Below are 24400 nucleotides of genomic sequence, written 5' to 3'. Positions count from 1 at the left end.
GAATAACGGTCTGGTCTTTGAATATTTAGTGGGGGGGGTTTAAAACTAAAATGATCTACCCCCATTTTCTGTTCCTCCTTCACTTGGAAATGTGGCCACACTTTATCAGCAGGCAGTGACACACACTCAAGCAGGAATCTGAAATGAGCATTATGGCAATGTGATGTCACAGTGAAAACAGCTATTGCTGCCTGCTTGTCTGTCTGCTTGAGGACTCACAGAGAAGACCAGTGAGATCGAGCTGGAGAGGAGAGAGAGAGAGAAGAGTTGTCTGCTTGTGAGTGTGCTGACACCCTTCAGCCAACAGAAGGGGGGAGGGTCCTGACAATATTGTCGTGATATCACCCCAAGACAGACTGTAACCCTGCCCCTCCCACACCTAAATGCCTCCATTTTAATAGAAAGGGTCCTGTGAGGACAAGGATTATTAGGTAAAAAAAGGAAACCCATACTTCTTTTAAAGCAGAACTAAACTCATTTGTTCAGTCCCTCAAATCCGTTATATCCAAGGCCATGCCGTGAATGATCATTGTCACAGTTGTTTGTGATCTTACTGAACTGTAAAGCATTCATGACAGGTTGTTTACATTGTTATCATGTGATTGACCAATCATAGCAAACACATGATAACCGGTTACTGGTTATCGGGAACAGTGATCTGCTGTGTCCGTCACAGAAGCGTGACCCAATTGGCATGCAGCGCACTCCTAAACCGCCACAGGCTCAATTATGTATATGGCATTATATCTGCAGGAGCAAGGCGGCAAGTGGTTAAAGCGGAGCTAAACCCTCCTATCATTTACAGCTAAGAAAGCTGCTTCTGTTTGATCTTCAACTGCCATGGTGCTGCACATGTGATCAGTTATGACACCAGCCATTTGATGGCTTGAAAACAAAGCAACGTGACAGTTATCATTCATGGCATGCCTTGAATGGAATCGTTTTGGCAAACTGTTAAATTGATGGTTTTAGTTCTGCTTTTATGCGCACAGCCCTGCATGAAAGAGCGCTCTGGGCACTTGGGGAGTTGTACAGGCAGATAGTCTAGAGCAGCCTTTTTCAACCATGGTACCTTTAGGTTTCTTCAGGGAAGCCTTGACAAAATGCCTAAAAATTGCCCAAAAATTGTTTACAAACCAACTGGTGGCTCAAGCCTGCCATTTAGTTACACAAAGCCACAAGTTTTCACTTAGCATCATTACAACCATCTAGCCACTGGCATCCTAACAACCATTGACATCATTGGTTGTTAAGGAGGATGTAGGGAGTCTGCACAGCATCCTTGTTTGCCCCTTCCCTGCCCATCTCTGTCAGCACTGGAATCACATTAGCTAAAGGAGGAAGGGAAACTCAGGGAGAAGAGAAACATTGGAATACTAGTCAGTACCAGTGTGCAAAAGTGTATTTGCTTTGGAAGAATAAATCACCTCTAATGTTGGGTGACCTTTGTTTGTGGATTATGTTGCTGCGATATGTAAAACTATTAGGTCAGCTTTTTTATATTTTAGAACAGGGTGCCTTGAGATTGTGCATAATTTTAAAGGGTGCCTTGACGGAAAAAAGGTTAAGAAACATTGGTCTAGAGCCCATCATTGTATACAGAGAGAGCAGCATATGTAGGATGCAGCAAACATTGGAATGGATATCTTGTTTTTTTGCAAGGTTCTGTCTGCATTGCATGGCTACGACCGTCAGCTAGGGGGCGCTTCCAAGATACTGGGCTGAAAACTAGTTTTGTGACACTGATGGCACTAAACCCACAACAGTAAAATCAGTCTTTAAAAACAGTAAAGCATGCTTGTTATACCCACTGTGGAACCTAAGGGGTTAATCCTCTTGCATACCTCCCAACTTTTTGAGATGGGAATGAGGGACACCTATCAGCAAAAGTATGCAGGCATAGGACACACCCTTTCCATGCCCCCTTAAAGAAGAATTGTACAAAAAAACAAGATTGGCTTTATATCGGCCTTATATTGGCTTCTGGAATTTACAAATGCAGCAATTTAGAAATCAAATGAAAGATTTAGCGCTGGAAAACACTTTTTGATAGATAAAAAGTGCATTTTATATACAGCTATATGGATCAGATCAAAATGAGGGACAGATGAGGAGGAATGAGGGACATTGTTGCAAATCAGGGACAGTTGGGAGCTATGCCTCTGCATTGTGGAAAAAGGCTGCTATGCACAGATCCTTCTCTTCTTCCACTGACTCAGTGTTGCCAACCGTCCATATTTTTACGGACAGTCATTAAAAACTGACACTTTTTTCCCCCGTTTTTAAATGTCCGTGGTTGCGGGAATGTGCCAGTAAAAAAAGCCGAGATTGGTTCGGCTTGGAACTGCGCATGGAGATTGGAGGCAGGGGGTGATTAGAGGCAGGGGGTAATGGTGGCTGCGGTGGCACCGCAGAGGGGGATGGAGGCAGGGGGCAATGGAGGCAGGTGGAGATTGGAGGCAGGGGGTGTTAGTGGCAGGAGGTGTTAGTGGCAGGGGGTAATTGGAGGCAGGGGGTGATTGCAGGCACCACACAGGGGGATGGTAGCACTGCAGAGGGTGGGGGATGGAGACAGGGGTTGTTGGTGGCACCGCAGAGGGGGATGGAGCCAGGGGGTGTTAGTGGCAGGGGGTGATTGGAGGCAGGGGGTGTTGGTGGCACCGCAGAGGGGAATGGTGGCATCACAGAGGGTAGGGATGGAGACAGGGGTTGTTGGTGGCACCGCAGAGTGGTATGGAGGCAGAGGGTGATTGGAGGCAGGGGGTGATTGGAGGCAAGGGGCCTGGGGGAAATTGGAGGCAGGGGGAGATTGGAGGCAGGGGGCCTGGGGGAAATTGGAGGAAGGGGGAGATTGGAGACAGGGGGAGATTGGAGGCAGGGGAAGATTGTGGCACCGCAGAGGGGGTGAAAGAAGGGGGTTTTGGTGGCAGAGTGGGATGGAGGCAGGGGGTAATGTGACTAAATAATTTGCCCTTATTATATCGAAAATAACAAAAATATGTTTTTTTACCTTAAAGCGGAGGTTCACCCAAATAACATGTATATAAGATCATATTCTTTATACTTCCAACATGTACAGTATGCCCTTTTTTTTTTTGGCTGTACATACCTTATTATGGCTATTTTCCACCTGGCTTCCGTGTACTCACTCCCGCGGGAGTAGGCGTTTCTATGCTGTGCCGCAATGTCATCTGGGACTTCGCCCAGATGATTGACGTCCTTGAGAAAAAAGTTCCGCCCAGCGCATAAGGCCCCCCCCCCTATTGCGTAGGCGCACAGAGTCACGGAGTTTCCGAAAGTAGCCGAACTGCGAGTCAGCTCTATATGGCGCCTGCGCAGTCAGCTCTACACGGCTCCTAGTCGGTGCGCAGGTGCCGTGTAGAGCTGACTCACAGTTCGGCTACTTTCGGAAACTCCGTGACTCGTGACCTGCGTACGCAATAGGGGGGGGGGCCTTGTCCGCTGGGGGGTGAGTACCCGGAAGCCGGTTGAAAAATACCCATAATAAGGTATGTACAGCCAAAAAAAAAAAAAAAAGGGCATGCTGTACATGTTGGAAGTATAAAGAATATGATCTTATATACATGTTATTTGGGTGAAACTCCGCTTTAATATCTACTATAAATCACATTGCTATTTGCCTAGCGTACTTGTCTGTAGCATAAATACTGAAATTTGTACCTAAAAATGTAATTTAGTAACTTTTGTGAAATGCCAGTAAAAACGTCAGTAAATATCTGGTGTTGTGCCAGTAAATTTCAATCTGGTAGGTTTGCAACACTGCACTGACTCCAGAATGTCAGAATAAGACAGAGCCTTTGGAGTCAGGCTGCATATGCTCAGTTTGGTGTGTATTTTTTTTCCTTAGGCGGGTGAATGTGATCACCACAGGGCCAATCAGCACTGTCCAGAGGGTCAGGGGTCCTGCATCCTGATAGGACAGCTCAGCGCAGAATGAAAACTCCACCTACAAGCTTTAACCAGGCACTGATAGCAGTCACAAGGCTGAAATATACTGCTGACAAGAAAATGTATTTAGCAGTTTATATTTACTAAAATGATTGCATTTCCATGTTCTGTGTACTGTGGGAGGCCAGATATAGTGAATGCAGGGTCCTGGGTTTAGTAAAACTCCCACACTATGGGCAATTAAACTATTGTGGCTGCTATCACACCGATTTATATCCTATGGGACATAAAAAAAAAATGCAAAAAGGTATATACTGTTGTGTAGCACTCATATACTGTGGTGCAGTTCCAGTATATGAGCCCCATACCAGTATGTACCTCTTTGCACTGATGGCACTTGCCATAAATCTGTATAGATTCAACTTCACTGCCCTGATCTGCTGAGCGGGAGTTACTGAACAGAAGCTTCCATCCAGCGCTTCTCACACTTTGTGACAGATTTCCTTTCATTATATGCTTTGTGGTGCAAAGTACCAGAAGGTAAATTTGTTCAGTACGACATCTACAAAAAAAAAGTTCAGCAAATGCAATAAAAAAGTGATGTATAAGGGAAAAGCTGGAGGTGCACGACGCTGCATTCTCAAAGGCCAGCTCTGTTGACATTTTGTTTATCTCTGCTTTTCCTCTGTTGATTTTTCTCATATAAATTGTTAGTGTTCCTGCTTCAACATCCTCGAGTCACAAATATCCAGCCAGCAATTCTGATTCGCTCCACAATGGACAATGCATTGCATTCCCACAGGCAGTTAAATTCACACTTTGCTGTTAAATGGGGGGGGGGGGGGGGCGGGGGTTCTGGAATAAAAAGTAGCGGCTCATTTCACAATGCGAATTGTAAATGGTATAATGGTCTCTTCTATAAAAGCTTATTAGAATGTCAACCCTGGATGACCCCCTAAAATCTAGCTCTACAAGCAGAGGGGGCTTCTTCCCATGTCAGCAGCCAAGATCTGTCTGTGCCACAATACAGATAGGGTGACCACGTGTCCCGGATTGCCCGGGACTGTCCCTTAATTAATACTTGTGTCCCGTGTCCCGGACACCCTCATTACGGGACAATACAGAGTCCCGGAATTGGCCTGGGCCGATCTAATGCCCCCTAAAATAGCCTTTGCATACATCCTCTCTGTCTCAGCCTGTGGTGGACCCCTAGCTGACAGAGAGTGAGACCCCTTTTTACTTTATTTCCACCGCTGGCTCAGTGCCCAAACTGGTTGCTACCTCCTGCCTCCCGCTTGGCGTGTAGCAACCAGTGACGTCAGAGCAGGAGAGAGGGAGAGACCTATAGCAGCAGATGAGAGTTTAACTTCCTCCTCCGCGCCTTCTGTTCAGCTCCACCCACCTCCTCGTGTATGCTCTGGAGTCCAGCCAGGCAGCCAGAAGAAACATCAGACTCTGAGACAGACTGCAGTGTACAGATGAGAGATGGTACAAACTAAGGCAAGTAAAATTACAAAGCACTGACCAGCATTGAAGATCCATCGGTGTTATAATCCTGTCGGCTCTCCCTCAGCAGTCAGAGTTCAGTAAGACACTGGAGTGTGTGTCTGCACTCTGCACAGTACACTCAGAGGCTTGCTCCAGATAAGGGTCGGCAGGAGAGACACTGACACATGACACCCTGGATGGAAGGAGGAAACTTCCTTAGATATCAGGGCAGGGTTCATGCTGGGACTTGTAATCCTTCACTTTTGGGGGTGTGACTCCCCCCCCCCCCCCAAAAGTGAAGAACTACAGGTCCCAGCATGAACTCCTCAGAGCTGAAGATGTTTCCTGCACACATGATAACTCCTCACACCCAGTCCTGTCCGGCTGCTCCCTGTCTCTTCTCTCCCACTACTTGTTTGCCTCTCCCTGCAGCAGCCCCCCCCCCTCCTCCTTCACCCTCAGCCTTTCATGTTCTGCCACCTTTTCACCTTCTAGTCTTGTTACCCCCTCTGTATACCAAGCAATCCTCTCAGGAGTGGCTCATCAGCGACTATCACAACCTCAGAGTCCTGCCAGCATTCCATTCATTGCTCCTTCAAACTGCCAGAAATGTTTTAGTTACTCCACTGCAGCGGTGTAACTACAGGGGGCGCCATTGCAACCCAGCCTCATACTCCAGGATGGTCCATGCAGCTTCCCTCTAAACCTGAATAGGAGGGGTGGCATATAGAGGAACTGATGCCCTCCATGTTCTTCTTGCAGCCACTGAATGCCTGCAGGAGGTAAAGGAGGAAAAGCGGGCATTCAGTGGCTGCAAGAAGAACATGGGGGGGGGGGCATCAGTTTCTCTATATGCCACCCCTCTTATCCAGTTTCCTTCTGCTGCCCACAGGTCCCTCAACACTCTCCTGGCTGATCTTCCCCAGTAACTTCTCTGCTCTCTCCCACCTCACCCCCCATTCTCCAACCCCCTGCTGTCCTCTGGTCCCACCTGTGCTGTTCTTCAGTCCCCCCCCCCCTCCTGTGCTGTCCTCTGGTCCCACCTGTGCTGTTCTTCAGCCCCCCCCTCCTGTGCTGTCCTCTGGTCCCACCTGTGCTGTTCTTCAGTCCCCCCCTCCTGTACTGTTCCTGATTTGAAGGAACTGTCCCTCATTTAGGGCATTGTCCCTCTGTCCCTCTTTCCTCTTTGTTTGTCCCTCAAGGAGCCAATATAAAAGAATAGTAGTGGTAAAAAAGCACCTGTGGGTTTAACCATTTTTATTTTTGTTTATAATTCTCCTACATATTTTTGCTAATAGGTGTCCCTCATTCCCATCTCAGAAAGTTGGGAGGTATGCCTCTATCCATCCCACGGTCCCCCTGTCCATCCCACGGTCCCCCTGTCCATCCCACGGTCCCCCTGTCCATCGCACTGCCCCTCTGACTACTCTGTGCCCCCCCCCCCCTGACCACTCAGTTGTTCTTCTTGATGCCTAGGGCCCACTTTTGATCTTGCGCATGGGCCGCTGATTTCATACGCCCCTGCCCCCAAAATCTGCAAAAAAAATGGGGGGGGGGGGGTGTCCCTGAATGGCAGCTTGGAAATGTGGTCACCCTAAATACAGATGGTCTCTGGCAGTGCAAGGGTTACAACAAAGCATCAGCTACAAGGGGCCCTATCTTGCCTGAACGTATTACCATTCCTTAATCCTAAAATAACCTTAAAATATAACTACATCTGCAGCCAGAGGGGTGGGCAAGCAGAAACACATTTTTTTCATGGCAAAACAATTAAATACAATCTGAAGAGTGAATTCATCAATGACAGCGATTCCCGTTCCAGTCTGTATGTTGTAGTCTCAACCTGAACTTATAGTAGAATTAAAGGAAAAACTATTTTTTTCATTTTTGATAGGGTAAGGTAAGTTTTTTGCCAACTGTGTCACATTGGAGAGAATTCCCTTCACTTCCTGTCCCATGCCCCCCACGGGAAGTGAGAGGAAGTCCCTCCAAAGTGAGGGAAATCCCTGGTCATCACCAGAACAAGTGTCCTCATTGGAAGATTTCCCCTCCACTCCTGTTTTGGTGACAACCCAAAATTTTGAATTTTATTTCACTCTCCATGATAAAGATAAACAGGACAAATAGAGAGGGTGAATCTCCTTAATGGGGGGCACCAACAACAACAACAAAAAACTCACAAGTGTTCAAATCCCTTTCCACTATATTAAAGGGGTTGTAAAGGTTTGTCTTTTATTTTCTAAATATGTTCCTTTAAGCTAGTGCATTGTTGGTTCACCTTTTCCTTCAATTTCCCTTCTGAGGGGTAGATTCACAAAGGAGATACGACGGCGTATCTCCAGATACGCCGTTGTATCTCTGAGTCTGGCCGGTCGTATCTATGCGCCTGATTCATAGAATCAGTTACGCATAGATTTCTATTAGATCCGACCGGCGTAAGTCTCTTACGCCGTAGGATCTTAACTGCATATTTACGCTGGCCGCTAGGGGCGTGTACGCTGATTTACGCCTAGAAATATGTAAATCAGCTAGATACGCAAATTCACGAAAGTACGCCCGGTCGACGCAGTACAGTTACGCTGTTTACGTTAGGCTTTTCCCGGCGTAAAGTTACCCCTGCTATATGAGGCGTATATGCGGCGTACCAATGTTAAGTATGGCCGTCGTTCCCGCAACGAAATTTGAAAAATTTACGTCTTTTGCGTAAGTTGTCCGTGAATGGGGTTGGAAACCAATACGTCCTTGCGGCGTACTTTGGAGCAATGCACACTGGGAAATTCCACGGACGGCGCATGCGCCGTTCGTGAAAAACGTCAATCACGTCAGGTCATGGTTAATTTACATAACACACGCCCACCTCTTCACAATTTGAATTAGGCGGGCTTACGCCGGCCTATTTGCGCTACGCCGCCGCAACTTTCTTTTGAGAATACGGCACTTGCCTGTAAAAGTAGCAGAGGCGTAACGTAAATAGGATACGTTACGCCCGCACAAACATATGCCATTCTACGTGAATATACCCCTGAATGTTTTTTTTCTTTGAATTTCTCACTTCCTGTTCTTCCTCAGTAAGCTGTTCTGGCTGACTAACCCCCAGCCAGATGATGGGGGCAAGCTTACTGAGGAGAAACAGGAAGTGAGAAATTCAGACAAAGAAAAAAAAAATTTAGAAGGGAAATCGAAGGAAAAGGTAAGTGAACCAACAATGCACTAGCTTAACCAGTTAAGGACCGATGCACGACTAAATACATCGGCAGCGTGCTCCCAACCTGGTCCTGTGCTCTGTGACCGCGCCCGCAGGCCCTGCGGACCTGATCACCACCGGTGTCCCGCGATCGGGTCACAGAGCTGAAGAACGGAGAAATGTAAGTGTAAACAAACCTCTCCCCGTGCTTCCTAGTGAGCCTGTCACTGATCGTCTGTTCCCTGTCATAGGGATCAGTGACGTCACATGCCCAGCCACGCCCCCCTACAGTAAGAAACACACATTAGGGAACACTTAACCCCTTTAGCGCCCCCTACAGGTTAACCCCTTCACCGCCAGTGACATTTTCACACTTTGCTGTAAAAATTACAATGGTCCCAAAATAGTGTCAAAAGTGTCCGATGTGTCCGCCATAATGTCGCAGTCACAATAAAAATCGCTGATCGCCGCCATTACTAGTAAAAAATAAATTATTATTAAAAATGCCATAAAACTATCCCCTATTTTGTAGATGTTATAACATTTGCGTAAACCAATCAATAAACGCTTATTGCGATTTCTTTTACCAAAAATATGTAGAAGAATACGTATTGGCCTAAACTGAGGAAAAAAATAAATTTTTATATATATTTTTGGGGGATATTAATTATAGCAAAAAAGTTAAAAATATTAAATGTTTTTCAAAACTGTCACTCTATTTTTGCTAATAGTGCAAAAAATAAAAACTGCAGAGGTGATCAAATACCACCAAAAGAAAGCTCTATTTGTGGGGAAAAAAGGACATAAATTTTGTTTGGGAGCCACGTCGCACGACCGCGCAATTGTCAGGTAAAGCGATGCAGTGCCGAATCGCAAAAAGGGGCCTGGTCCTTTAGCTGCATAATGGTCCGGGGCTTAAGTGGTTAAAGGAACCTATTTAGAAAATAAAAAACGAACCTTTACAACCCCCTTAAACACCAAAAAAATACTTAATACTTTGAAATCCTAAAGGAATTTGGTTGCTTCTTGATAAAACTGATAAAAACACACCAAAAGTTCAAAAGTAGGGGCTGGATCACACCAGATGCAGTCCAGTGCATTTTTAAGGTCCATGCCCACTGGGCATCAAAAGTTATTTTGGCAGAAAACGCTTTTGTACAGGTACTTAGGAGCATTTAGGAGCTTTTAATGTTTTTTTTTTTTTCTGCCATAAAACTGCTCTCAAAAACTCCAACCAGAAGGTTTTTTTTCCCCTTACTCTAGAAACAGAGCTTAAAATATAAAAAAATATATAGGTTGCGCCAATCAAACATATTAAACCAATAAAAGTGAATTTTTTTTTTTTATTATTATTATTATTTTTTTATTTTTTTATTTATTATTATTATTATTATTATTATTATTATTTTTATGGTTGAACTAGATGGACTTGTGTCTTTTTTCAACCTGACTAACTGGGGGCCAGATTCACGTAGAAGTGCGGCGGCGTAATGTATCGTAGATACGTTACACCGCTGCAACTTTTCATCGCAAGTGCCTGATTCACCAAGCACTTGCGATGAAATCCTACGCCGGCGGCCTCCGGCGCAAGGCGGGCCAATTTAAATGGGCGTGTGCCATTTAAATTAGGCGCGCTCCCGCGCCGGACCTACTGCGCATGCTCCGTTTCTTAACTCCCGCCGTGCTTTGCGCGCCGTGACGTCATTTTTTCGAACGGCGACGCGCGTAGCGTAATTCCGTATTCCCGGACGGCTTACGCAAACGACGTTATTTTTTAAATTTCGGCGCGGGAACGACGGCCATACTTTATACAGCAATACGATTGCTGCGTAAAGTTAAGGCACATAAAAAACCGACTAACTTTGCGACGGGAAACTAGACTAGCGGCGACGTAGCGAACGCGAAAATCGGTCGGGAATCGCCGTAACTCCTAATTTGCATACCCGACGCTGGTTTACGACGCAAACTCCCTCCAGCGGCGGCCGCGGTATTGCATCCTAAGATCCGACAGTGTAAAACAATTACACCTGTCGGATCTTAGGGATATCTATGCGTAACTGATTCTATGAATCAGTCGCATAGATAGAAACAGAGATACGACGGCGTATCAGGAGAAACGCCGTCGTATCTCTTTGGTGAATCTGGCCCTATGTTACCATGAATTGGATTGAAAACAGTCCACACGTGATGTAATATGTAGTCCTGAGTTCCTTCAACACCATCCACCCACCATAGTGATCATTAAAACCTCAGTGCCTCCACCAACAGCTGATTGGCTCCCTTTCCAGCTCCAATTGATCCCTCACTACAAGGGTTCATATGCGCTTGTGGCTTTAGCCCAGCCAAGGCCTTTGTCCTAGTCTCCTACACAGGATCACTACTTGGCACCGTATTAAATAGAAGGATTTCAGAAATGAGACATACACAGGCTTCAATAAATGATCATTGGTCAGTCATCTTCAGTTTATCACATGGGCAGCATGGATACTTGCTTCCAAAAAGTAGCGGACGCCGCTCCGAGAACATGGACGCGGTGGCGTGACGTCAGCACGTAGGCCCCTCCTGACCTGTTTCGTGCGCATGCACGTTATTAAGAGAGCTTAAAATATGCCTCTAATTGTCCTAATGTGCATGGACACAATGGAAAACAGCTGCTTCTACAGGCAAAATGCTAAACTCCTTTAGAAGCAGTGGTGGCGGGTGCTTTATTTTTTGGGGTGGGCAGCAAACAAACCAACCCACCCTCCCTGTGTTGGTCGAACGATCAAACCCCCACCCCCCCATTGCTTGCCCGTCCACCCACCAGCCCCATCCAGGTAGCAGGCCGCTTCGGCGGCTTCCCCCTGCGTCTACTCCTTGGTGGCTTCCCCCTGCTTCTGCTCCCAGCTGGCCAATACGATCGCTTCTCCTCTCGGCCAATCGGGTTACAAGACCCACTTCCTGATTGGCTGGGAGGAGAAGCAGGAAGACAATAGCAAATATTAATTCGCTATTGTCACACAAGTGGGTGGGCTCAGGGAGCAGTAATCAGTATGTAATTTTCATGAGGCATTGCTGCTTATCATCATTGCTTAAAGTGGAACTTCAGTAATTTTTTCATCTTTCCAGCTATTAAACCTTCTACCTTTGTTGGTTTAACTTTGGATAGTAAAATATTTTTTTCTGCCACTATACAGCCTTCCTGTTTCTTGTCTGGAAAAAAGCCTAGGCTTATAACATCATGCACAGCTCTCTCGCTCTCATGAGAGTTTTCCAGGAAGGGAGAGGGGATGAGTCATACAAGGGCCAATGAGAGCTGCAGAGCTGGAGGTGTGCCTCTGTGTGTCTGTTTAAATCCAGGAAGTAAACAGGCAGCAGCTCTTCAATGCATTTTTTATGCATCTTCTGGATTTCTCACTACCAGCATGCACGTGTAAAACTGTTAAAAAAAAACAAAAAGCACTGTGTGTTTATGATGCGATTCCTATTCATTTCAATGGAGAGGTGAGTTTTTGGTGCGTTTTTTACACCTACACAGCATGTACGACTTTTAAAAAAGCACAACACCCACAACGCATTGGTGTGAAGAGTTCCATGGGATTTTAGAGGGAGGCTTTTTTGTTCTGCTTTTTAAACACCAGAATGCATCAAAAAGTGATCAGTGTGAAAGGGCCTTAAGGCTAGGTAAAATGTTGTATGGCCCGCCCCCCCCGAAAAAAAAAATCACGCCCACCAAAATGCCCCACATCCTTTATTTGATATCATTATAACTAAAGAGGACCTGTCACAGCTCTATACATGTATATAGAAGTAGAATGAGGACCTGTCATGGCTCTATACATGTATATAGGAGTATAAAGAGGACCTGTCATGGCTCTATACATGTATATAGGAGTATAAAGAGGACCTGTCATGGCTCTATACATGTATATAGGAGTATAAAGAGGACCTGTCATAGCTCTATACATGTATATAGAAGTAGAATGAGGACCTGTCATGGCTCTATACATGTATGTAGGAGTATAAAGAGGACCTGTCATGGCTCTATCCTAGTGATTAGGAACAGAGATCTCTCTCCTCCTCCAGTCAGTCCCACCCCCCCCCCCCCCAGTTAGAAACACCTCCCAGGGAACACATTTAATCCCTTCCCTGACAGTGACATTTACACATTAATCAGTGCATTTTAATAGCACAGATCGCTGTATAAATGTGAATGGTCCCAAAAATGTGTCAAAAGTTTCCGACCTGTCCACCGCAATGTCGCAGTCTCACAAAAAAAAAACAGATCACTGCCATTACTAGTAAAAAAAAATAATAATAATAAAAATGCTTGAAGTGCATAATTTCTATTATTACATTGTTATATAAAATAGTTCAACTCACCATATTGCAGAATCAGTAGGAGCCTGCCTTCAGATGCGGATTGTCACTTGCCGCGTCACCAGATGCAGGGTGTCACTTGCCACACAATGCAGATTGTCACTTGCCACGAGTCAAACATTGTCACTTGCCACAACGTCACCTGCCACACGTAGCAGATTGTCACTTGCCACATCACCTGCCACACATTGCGGATTGCCACTTGCTGTGTCTCAGAGTAAAGGCAGGCAGCAGAGAGATAATGTAATCTCTCTGCTGCCCGCACAGTGGGGACAGAACTGCAATGATGCAGATGATGTCATCTCTCTTCTCCCCCGCCCGCTGATTGGCAAGCAAGCCCGCTCACCCGCTGACTGTTCTCCTGTTCTGCCCGCAACGCCCAGGTGAATGGAGCGTGCTGGCAGAACAGGTGGAGCGGGCTGGCTGGCGGGTGGGCGTTAATTTGCCTCACAGTGGAGCGGGCAGAACGGGCTGGCAACAATTTGTCTCACAGTGCAGCGGGGAGTGGAGCGGGCTGGCGGAAATTTGCCCCTCAGTGCAGGCAGGGCCGGTGCTAGGCAATTTGGAGCCCTAGGCAAGACCAGCTACGTGCGTCCTCCCCCCCCCCCAAAGAAAATGTCCCTGCATCCATCATATGTAATGTGCACCAGTAAATTTAAGGGGGTGGGGTGGTATGAAGATTACAGGGGGTGGTAGGAAGATGACAGGGGTGGGTGGTAGGGAGCTGACAAGTGTGGGTGGTAGGAAGCTGACAAGGGTGGGTGGCAGGAAGAAGACAGGGAGGATGGAGATGACAGGGGTGGGTGGTAGGAAGCTGACAGGGAGGATGGAGATGACAGGGGTGGGTGGTAGGGAGCTGACAAGTGTGGGTGGAAGGAAGCTGACAAGGGTGGGTGGTAGGAAGCGGACAAGGGTGGGTAGCAGGAAGAAGACAGGGAGGATGGAGATGACAGGGGTGGGTGGTAGGAAGCTGACAGGGAGGATGGAGATGACAGGGGTGGGTGGTAGGAAGCTGACAGGGGTGGGTGGTAGGGAGGTGACAGGGAGGATGGAGATGACAGGGGTGGGTGGTAGGGAGGATGGAGTTGACAGGGGTGGGTGGTAGGGAGGTGACGGGGAGGATGGAGATGACAGGGGTGGGTGGTGGGGAGGATGGAGATGACAGGGGTGGGTGGTAGGGAGGTGACGGGGAGGATGGAGATGACAGGGGTGGGTGGTGGGGAGGATGGAGATGACAGGGGTGGGTGGTAGGGAGGTGACGGGGAGGATGGAGATGACAGGGGACAGGGGTGGGTGGTAGGGAGGTGACGGGGAGGATGGAGATGACGGGTGGGTGGTAGGGAGGATGGAGATGACAGGGGTGGGTGGTAGGGAGGATGGAGATGACAGGGGTGGGTGGTAGGGAGGATGGAGATGACAGGGGTGGGTGGTAGGGAGGTGACAGGGAGGATGGAGATGACAGGGGTGGGTGGTAGGGAGAATGGAGATGACAGGGGTGGGTGGTAGGGAGGTGACGGGGAGGATGGAGATGACAGGGGACAGGGGTGGGTGGTAGGGAGGTGACGGGGGGATGGAGATGACAGGGGTGGGTGGTAGGGAGGATGGAGATGATAGGGGTGGGTGGTAGGGAGGATGGAGATGACAGGGGTGGGTGGTAGGGAGGTGACGGGGAGGATGGAGATGACAGGGGTGGGTGGTAGGGAGGTGACGGGGAGGATGGAGATGACAGGGGTGGGTGGTGGGGAGGATGGAGATGACAGGGGTGGGTGGTAGGGAGGTGACGGGGAGGATGGAGATGACAGGGGACAGGGGTGGGTGGTAGGGAGGTGACGGGGAGGATGGAGATGACGGGTGGGTGGTAGGGAGGATGGAGATGACAGGGGTGGGTGGTAGGGAGGATGGAGATGACAGGGGTGGGTGGTAGGGAGGATGGAGATGACAGGGGTGGGTGGTAGGGAGGTGACAGGGAGGATGGAGATGACAGGGGTGGGTGGTAGGGAGGATGGAGATGACAGGGGTGGGTGGTAGGGAGGTGACGGGGAGGATGGAGATGACAGGGGACAGGGGTGGGTGGTAGGGAGGTGACGGGGGGGATGGAGATGACAGGGGTGGGTGGTAGGGAGGATGGAGATGACAGGGGTGGGTGGTAGGGAGGATGGAGATGACAGGGGTGGGTGGTAGGGAGGTGACGGGGAGGATGGAGATGACAGGGGTGGGTGGTAGGGAGATGACTGGGGAGGATGGAGATGACAGGGGTGGGTGCTGGGGAGGATGGAGATGACAGGGGTGGGTGGTAGGGAGCTGACGGGGAGGATGGAGATGACAGGGGACAGGGGTGGGTGGTAGGGAGGTGACGGGGAGGATGGAGATGACGGGTGGGTGGTAGGGAGGATGGAGATGACAGGGGTGGGTGGTAGGGAGGATGGAGATGACAGGGGTGGGTGGTAGGGAGGTGACGGGGAGGATGGAGATGACAGGGGTGATAAAATTTATGAAAGGCCTCAGAGGTAGGATGGTGGGATCATCGTGCTCCTCGTCATCCCCCTGTTCCTGGCATCCCACTGAGATGCCAGGAACAGGGGGATGACGAGAAGCATGATGATGACAGGAGACAGTAGGTGGCATCACCATTGCAAGCCAAGCCCCCCCCCCCCCCCCCAATTATCATCAAAAAAACATCAGGTCCCCCTCACTTAGCCTGTTTAGTGACTCACGTCTCACGGCGGTCATCTGTCTGTCACGATGCTCCCCCACTGGCGCGCTGATACATGTCCCGCCCTCCTCCTCCTCTAGACCAGCTTGTGTGACAGACAGCACACTGGCTCTATCACACGAGCTAGTCTTCTAGGAGGAGGAGGGCGGGACATTTATCACAGCGCGGCGCGCTCTGTTTTTAAATCCTCCGCACTCAGCAAAGCCGTACAAAAGAGCCGCACTAGACACTCGGCGGCGGCAGCGAGAAAAAAAAAAAAAAAACTCGGTCATTTCCTTGCCCTGCTCACCGGGCCCCACTCGGCTGCGGGCCCCATAGCGCCCGCGTGGGTTGCTATGGCGGTAGTTCCGCCACTGATGCCTGTGTATTCTTGAGGTCTATGGACATCAAGTCGCATCAAAGTCAGACCAAAGTAGTGCAGGGACTACTTTTAAGTCGCACAGATATGAACGGTACTCATTGGAAATCATGGGGTACGACTTGTCATGCGACTTTGCAGTCCCAAGTCGCATGACAAGTCGCACTAGTGGAAAACGTAGCCTTAGGCACCTTTGTAAAAAGGGCCTTTAGACCCCTTTCACACTACCGCAACTTCAAAGTCGCAAGACAAGCGTTGGCCCGTTTCACACTTGTGAGATTTGTCCTGCGACTTGGGACTGCAAAGTTGCATGAGTCGTACCCCATGATTTCTAATGAGTACCAGTCAAATCTGTGCGACTTCAAGTCGCACCAACTTCAAAGTAGTACCTGGGCCGACATTGATGGGGGTTACTCCATGAAATCGCGTAAAAATCTCGCCCGTGAAATCACTGTAAAATCGGGCGACTTTCAAATCGCCATAGTGTGAAAGGGGTAAGTGTTGAGGCAAGGTCCTGCTCTCTCTACCCCGATGCCCTAGGCACTGGCCCTTATGGAAAATACAGCCCTAGTCCTTGGTAGTCAAGCAAAGATGACAACAGCAGCTAAGTCTGCAATAGCAGATCCCATCTTTCGGCACTGACAAGTTAGGCCCCTTTCACACTTGTCCTGCGACTTGGGACCTATGAGTTCTGATGATAACAATTCATATCTGTGCGACTTCAAGTCGCACTGAATTGAAAGTAGTCCCTGTACTACTTTGGTCTGACTTTGATGCGAATTTAAGTCCACAGAAGCTCACATTTCACAGGCATTGCATGTGATCGGCAACGCAGGTGCAGGTGCGTATCACATGCGATGTCTGTGATCGCAGTAGCGTGGGGATTTATTTAAACTGGTGCACTCAGAATCTGGTATAGCTGTGCATAGCAACCAATCAGCTGCTAACTTCAGCTTGTACAATTAAACTTTGACAATAAAATCTGGAAGCTGATTGGTTCCTATGCAGAGCTGCACCAGAGATTCTCTGTGCACCAGTTTTAGTAAATCCCCCCCAATGCGCTTTCCTAACCACAAATCACAGGGATAATGAAAAGAAATGCTCCAGACATTCACACCTATGCAAAGTTCCCATCACACTTCTGACATCCTTCACAAGATCGCGCCATCAGAATGTATAATAAATCAAGAACAGCTGCATCTCTAGAGTACACGTCTATATTTCTATTCTTAACTCTGCTTTCTCCCTGATGCGTTTTTGCTGCATTTTTACCGTGCCAAGAATGCAACAGAAACACAATCCCTTTAAACCATATGGGACTCTTCACACCACGGCGCTGTAGGTGCAATGCATTTTGAAAAGTCCTGCATGCTGCATCCTTGGTGCAGTTTTCAAAACCGCATCAAAAACGCAGCTCTCCGTTGAAAGGAACAGAAAATACAGCAAAAATGCATAAAATAGCGCACCTGCGTTGCATTTGTGGTGCGTTTTTTTTTTCCGTCATCTGTCCAAGTGTCACAGGTACATGCTGGGTAATAGGCACCCAGGAAATGCACTGAAAACATATAAAACATGCAGAAAAAATGCATATGGGCTTTTACTGTTTTTTTTCTCAATGGAGCAGTTTTAATTGTTGCATTCTATGAAAACTGAGGAAAGGGAAAACTGAGACCAACCCAACAAATCAGCTTTTGGCTTGCACTTTAATGTTTTTGTAGAAAAGTGACAGCTGAATCTTGATTGGCTGCGCTCCAAAAAATGTTTTTCCCTTTCCTCCTCTTAGATAGATAGATAGATAGATAGATAGATATGTATGTATGTATGTATGTATGTATGTATCTATCTATAGATATATATATATATATATACCTTTAGATATATATATATATATATATATATATATATATATATATATATATATATATCTATATCTATATATATATATATATATAGATTTATATCTATATATATATATATATATATATATATATATATATATATCTCTAAAGGTATATATTTTTATATATATATATATATATATATATATATATATATATATATCTAAAGGTATATATTTTTATATATATATATATATATATACATATCTATCTATCTATCTATCTATCTATCTATCTATCTATCTATCTATCTATCTATCTATCTATCTATCTATCTATCTATCACAGTGAGGGAGATTTTTCAAGCCAATTAGCAACCCAGACGCAAACCAGGCTGCCTCCTACTAGCAAAATCTCTGCGACAGGTTTACAGCGTATTTGCAATCACAGCCGACTGCGATAGTTTGCAAATAGGCTTCATGTACACTTCTGCTGGTAAACAGACGTTTAGGAGCAGTTGGGCGTTTTTTTTCAGCTGCCCCTGTTATCAGTACATGTACACAGTTGTTTTCAGGCAGTTGAGTTTAGAAGCATTTTTTGGAAAGCAAAAAACTGCGTTTAGGACGGATGTTGACACACCAAATGCCCGTAACAGCTTATAAACGCGATAACTCGCGTTTATCCACGTTTTGTTTACAGGCAGTTTTTATTTTTGCCAATTTGCAAAAAAAATGCTTTCATCTGCAAATGCGGCAAAACGGACGTTTTTAAGCGTCGGTTACTATCTGTCAAGTTAAATCGTTCAGGAGAGGTTGCAAAACGTCCCGTGTACATGAAGCCTTACTCACACGTCTTCTCAGAAAGCTGCAGTCTGCATGAACACTGATTCAAAGTCAAACAGCAATGTATGCGTGAAAAGTGCAAGCACAGCAGATTTGCTGGGTTACCTTCTGGATGAAGTGAGCGACTCTCTAGTTTTGACTTGCAGTGCCGCAGAGTATCTGTACTGGGTGCCGGGGGTCCACGTGCAGCAACCTTTGTCCAGCAGGGCACACAGCAGGCACAGGAGAACGTGCCAACAGGACCAGCAGGGCACCGATACGAGCATGATGAGGGAAGCGCACACTCTGATGATCCACCAGCTTCAGGTCCTGAAATGTCAGGGGCGCGGATGTGTCTGGAATATTTAGAAGTTAACTGCTGGTGACCCCTACATAATCGCAGGTAGCAGACAGCATGCGTCCAATTGCTTAGTGGGAAAAGTGTCTGGTGATCCTCGATAAACCCACCTCAAAGTCACTAAGGACAAATCCGGCCTCCAGACAGCCCCTAAGTGAGAAGTCTCACTCCCCCTTACCTCCTGCCTTTCTCAGAATGTGCCCCCCACGCAGCAGGGAGAAGAGAGAAAAGAAGTCTGCTCAGACTCTGCCTACTTGTCTTCAATCGGTTTAGAAATCCCAAACAATTGGGTTTTTAAATCACTGGGATAGCATCTCCCCCCCTTCCCTCTCCCCTCTCCTCTATGCTCTCTCCTCCTTCTCTTACCTACCCTCTCTCTTCTTTTCCCCTCCTCTCTTCACTCACTTCCTAGCTGCCGTCTTCCTTTTTATTCTTTCTGTCTCCCGAAATCCAATTTCCTCTCCCAGCTGCTTTACAACGAACGATATCCTATATGTATGCTTTAAGATGATCCCGTGTCTCCGTCCTATTGTCCCTCTCTATTCCCCCTCTCCACTGTTCCCTAACTCCCCCCCTCCAGCTCTCCATTCTTTCCTGGCCTCACTCTAAGTATAGTTAAATCCAATCCCTGTAATTAGCTTGTTTCACAAACTGTAAAGTCTGCTGCGAAGCAAACTGTTTTTAATCAACATTTGGGTCCTAAAAAAAATAAAAAAATACTTAAATAGCCAAAAAAGGAACACACAATGAGACAATTGCAATTTATTACATACCCTATTCAGTTCTGTTTTATGCATATATTATGGGTCTTCGGGGATTTGTCTCTCAAAAGAACGTGTCAGTTGTCGGAAAAAGTTTATTTTGGTTTCTAAATAGCATCTAATAACACACTGTGAAGATTTGTGGAATGTAAAAGTTTATGCTTTTTTACTTTATTTTTTACTCTATACTTTATTTTAAAGTATAACTGAAGGCAAAACTTTTTTATGCTTTTTTACTTTATACTTTATTTTAAAGTATAACTGAAGGCAAAACTTTATGCTTTTATACTTTCTTTTTACGTTATACTTTATTTTAAAGTATAACTGAAGGCAAAACTTTTTTATGCTTTTTTTACTTTATACTTTATTTTAAAGTATAACTGAAGGCAAAACTTTATGCTTTTATACTTTCTTTTTACGTTATACTTTTTTTTAAAGTATAACTGAAGCAAAACTTTTTTTATGCTTTTTTACTTTATACTTTATTTTATTGTATAACTGAAGCAAAACTTTTTTATGCTTTTTTACTTTATACTTTATTTTAATGTATAACTGAAAGCAAAACTTTTTTTATACTTTTTTACTTTATTTTAAGGTATAACTGAAGGCAAAACGTTATGCTTTTTTTACTTTATTTTTACGTTATACTTTTTTTTTAAAGTATAACTGTAGGCAAAACTTTTTTACATTTTAGATTGAGTTAAGATGAGTTAGAATACCTGTCAGGTTTTTACTGTGGTCTGTGCCCCCATTAGGGAGGTTCACTCTCTCTATTTGTCCTGTTTATCATTATCACTGGAAGAAAGAAAGGAAGTCACAAATTTTGAGTGATCACCAGAACAGTAATAAAGTGGAAGTCTTTTAATGGGGACACTAGAGACTAAAAAGTCAAACTTCACCCAAAAGGGGAAGTTCTGCCCTTCCTCCTCTGCTACATTTGGATTATATTTTTTTGGGGGGTTAGGAAAATGGATACCTAGTTTTGACAGGTACCCGCTCCGATTTCCGCTTGGATCGTCTAGGTCAGGGGTAGGCAGCCTGTGGCACTCCAGCTGTTGCAGAACTACAATTGTAACTGCCAAACTGCCAACACCATCATGCCTCTGGGAGTAATTGTAACTGCCAACCTTGCAATGGCTCATGGGAAATGTAGTTCCACAACAGCTGGAGCACCGCAGGTTGCCTACCCCTGGTCTAGGTTATCCGAGCAGAAGTTCCCTCCCCCTCCCTGCTTTCAACCTTCTGAGACATTTAACAGGTCCCAGAAGGCTTTGGGACCATTCACAAAGCTCAGCGCGGCTTGTGTATGGGCAGTGGGCAATTTTTTGATGATTTTTTCATGTTGGCTGCCCACTGCGTATGTGTGAGCCACACTGCGCTGTGTGAATGATTTGATGAGTACTGAAAGTTACGCAGATGGATGCTAAACAATAAATAATACTCGGCACTGGCTGATCAACTCAGTTTGATCGAATCTGATTGAGTCTAGATCAATCAGAAGAGAAGTTATGGCTATATGATTGTTTCCAGATTTGATTGTTTTATTAATATTTTTTATCTGAATGAACCTCACATCGACTGGATTAAACAGTTCGAAGCATGTGTGGCCACAATTACAATCTAAAATGAAAGAAAACAGTTTTGCCTTCAGTTCTACTTATGTGGTGTAACATACTATGTTTCTCTGCAAATATGGACTATGGAAATGTGTGTGTAGTGCTGAAGGTGATAAACACAAGGATTACAGTTGGTAAGGATCTGGTACCATAGCTTTAAAGCAGCCATGCCACAGTACGGCTCTGGCCGAAAGTTTTGAGAATGACGCAAATATTAATTTTCAAAGTCTGCTGCCTCAGTTTATATGATGACAATTTGCATAGGCTCCAGAATGTTATAGAGAGTGATAAGATGAATTGCAATTAATTGCAAAGTCCCTCTTTGCTATGAAAATGAACTTAATCCCCCCCCCAAAAAAAACATTTCCACTGCATTTGTGAAGAAGGTTTTAGGGCGCCTAAAAAAGTCCAGCAAGTGCCAGGACAATCTCCTACAGTTGATTCAGCTGAGGAATCGGGACACCACGAGTGCAGAGCTTGCTCAGGAATGGCAGTAGGCAGGTGTAAGTATATCTGCAAACACAGTGAGGAGAAGAATTTTGGGGAATGGCCTGGTGTCCAGAAGGGCAGCAAAGAAGCCACTTCTCTTCTAGAAACACATCAGGGACATATCAGGGACTGATATTCTGCAAAAGGTACAGGGATTGGACTGCTGAGGACTGGGGTAAAGTCATTTTCTCTGATGAAACCCCTTTCCGATTGTTTGGGGAATCCAGAAAAATCCTTGTCCTGAGAAGAAAAGGTGAGCGCTACCATCAGTCCCGTGTCATGCCAACAGTAAAGCATCCTGAGACCATTCATGTGTGGGGTTCAGCCAAGGGAGTGGGGTCACACAATTTTGCCTAAGAACACAGCCATGAATAAAGAATGGTCCAAAAACATCCTCCCAACTTCTCCCAACCATCCAAGAACATTTTGGTGATGAACAATGCCTTTTCCAGCATGATGGAGCAGCTTGGCACAAGGCAAAGTGATAACTAAGTGGCTTGGGGAACAAAACATTGAAGCCCTGTACACACGACCGGGATTCTCATCAGGAAAAAAACGTTGTTTTTCCTGGCGAGATTCCTGGCAAGATATTCTTGCCGGCTGAGTGTACAGACGTACGATTTAAAATAACCGCGGCTCTTTTGAATGGCACGAACGCGGTGACGTCATCGACTACGACGAGCATGTGCTTGTCACATTCGATGCCGTCGCGGCCATCTTGCTTCACCCTACATATGCCTTGGAAGCTACCGCGCATGCGTCAAAGTCATTTCGAGCATGCACGGGTTTCCATGGAGGCAGGTAAGTATCCAGACGCTTGGGTTTCTCGCCAGGAAAACACTGTAGAGAATCACGACGAGAAAATAGAGAGCAGGTTCTCTATTTTTCTCGTCTAGATTCTGGGCAGTTCTTTTGACGAGAAAACCATGCGTGTGTACGAGGCTTGAGTCCATGGCCAGGAAACTCCCCAGATCTTAATCCCATTGAGAATTTGTGGTCAATTCCCAAGAGGCGGGTGAACAAAACCCCTCCCCCCCACAAATTCTGACAAATTCCAAGCATTGATTAAGTGAGAATAGGCTGCCATCAGTCAGGATGTGGCTCAGAAGTTGATTGACAGCATGCCAGGGGTTTTTGACAGCAATTGCAGAGGTCTCCAAAAAGAAGGATCAACACTGCGAATATTGACTCTTTGCATAAATTGAATGTAATTGTCAATAAAAGCCTTTGATACTTATAAAATGCTTATAATTATATTTCAGTATACCATAGTAACATTTGACAAAAAGATCTAAAAACACTGAAGCAGCAGACTTTTTGAAAATAAACAATTGTGTCATTCTCCAAAACTTTCGACCATGGCTGTACAGACGATACTGAGCAAAGCATACCTGTAAACTCTCCGATCCTGTGAAATCGTCCCCTGGCTTTCACTGCTCCTCCCTCTGACCCCACGTACAGCAGGAGAATCTGGGGATATGAGGTCAGAGAGGGGTAATTTCACAGCATAAAGACCTGACCTGTACATAAGATCAGAAAATTGTACAAAAAAATCCGCTTTCGAAGTGATCGTACAATGATCGAATTGTTAGTGCACAGCTTTCGTCCAAATTTTTCCGAAGGGATCAAAATATTTCTTGTACAATACCAAATCGTATGATCTTCATTTAATCAATACAGTTTTCACCCAAGAATACAATACAAATACATTACATCACTTCATACGAGAATGTTTGTACTTTAGTAACCTATTGGTTTTGGATATGGAGACTAGCATGCAAAAAAAAGGGAGGATCAATCGTCCAATAATCTCATTCTGTGTGCTTGGTTATAGAGACGCATTTGTTGGTGCATTTAGAGCAGTGGTTCTCAACCTGGGGGTCGGGAATGACGATTTGCCAGGGGTCACCAAATCCTGGGCTGTTCCTGAAGCCCGCGCTGCTCTCCCAGCCTTTTCGTAGCCACCCAGCAGGACTGTTCCTGAAGCCTGCAGCCGCCCATTTAGTTCACAGGATGGCTGGGGGGCAGAGACTAGAGATCAGCTGACTGGTGAGGAATGTGAAGTGAGAAAAGCTGGAGGAGACCCTATCTCCTGATTTCGGCATAGGTGTCACTGCCAGCACTGCCACTCACCCCAACTCCCTGCCAGCACTGCCACTCATCCCATTCCCCCCACCAAGGAGTAAGAGAAGGGAAAGAAACTGGAGAATACATGAAAGAATAAGAGAACAAAAAAGATGGCTAGAGAGAGGGATGGGGGGAAAAAAAATTAGGACAGCGAGAGTAAAAAGGAAAACAAAGGAAAGCACAGAGAGAGTGGCACATCCTAAAATGCACCAGAGGGGATTTTAATACTGTACAAGTGGAAGGGACTCAGGGAGCACTAAATGTCCATGGATTAGGGGCGCAAATTACATGTCTTGCCTTGGGTGCTGACAACACACGCTACGAAAATAATTTTACTGTTAGGGGTCCCCACAACTTGGGAGATTTTATCAAGGGGTCA

At 46.0% G+C, this 24400-nt stretch overlaps 1 protein-coding gene across 6 annotated transcripts in view; it reads right to left on the bottom strand.

Annotated features, from left to right (window-relative positions):
- The window catches only part of EMID1 (EMI domain containing 1), a 197081-nt gene extending 177730 nt beyond the window's left edge, over positions 1 to 19351 (bottom strand). For 2 of the 6 annotated variants that reach the window (XM_040351942.1, XM_040351941.1), the window contains exon 1: positions 18797 to 19351. In XM_040351942.1, the coding sequence (XP_040207876.1) occupies positions 18797 to 18957 (161 nt within the window). In that variant the 5' untranslated portion in view covers positions 18958 to 19351. The remainder of the gene's footprint in view (positions 1 to 18796) is intronic. The other 4 variants (XM_040351938.1, XM_040351940.1, XM_040351943.1 and 1 more) reach the window with 3 other exon arrangements.
- Positions 19352 to 24400: the final 5049 nt, after the last annotated feature.

This window comes from Rana temporaria, chromosome 1, assembly GCF_905171775.1.
Source record: "Rana temporaria chromosome 1, aRanTem1.1, whole genome shotgun sequence".
NCBI classification, from domain to species: Eukaryota; Metazoa; Chordata; class Amphibia; order Anura; family Ranidae; genus Rana; species Rana temporaria.
Note: the sequence above shows the minus strand (reverse complement) of the source record. Positions and strands in the feature narration are given on the sequence as shown.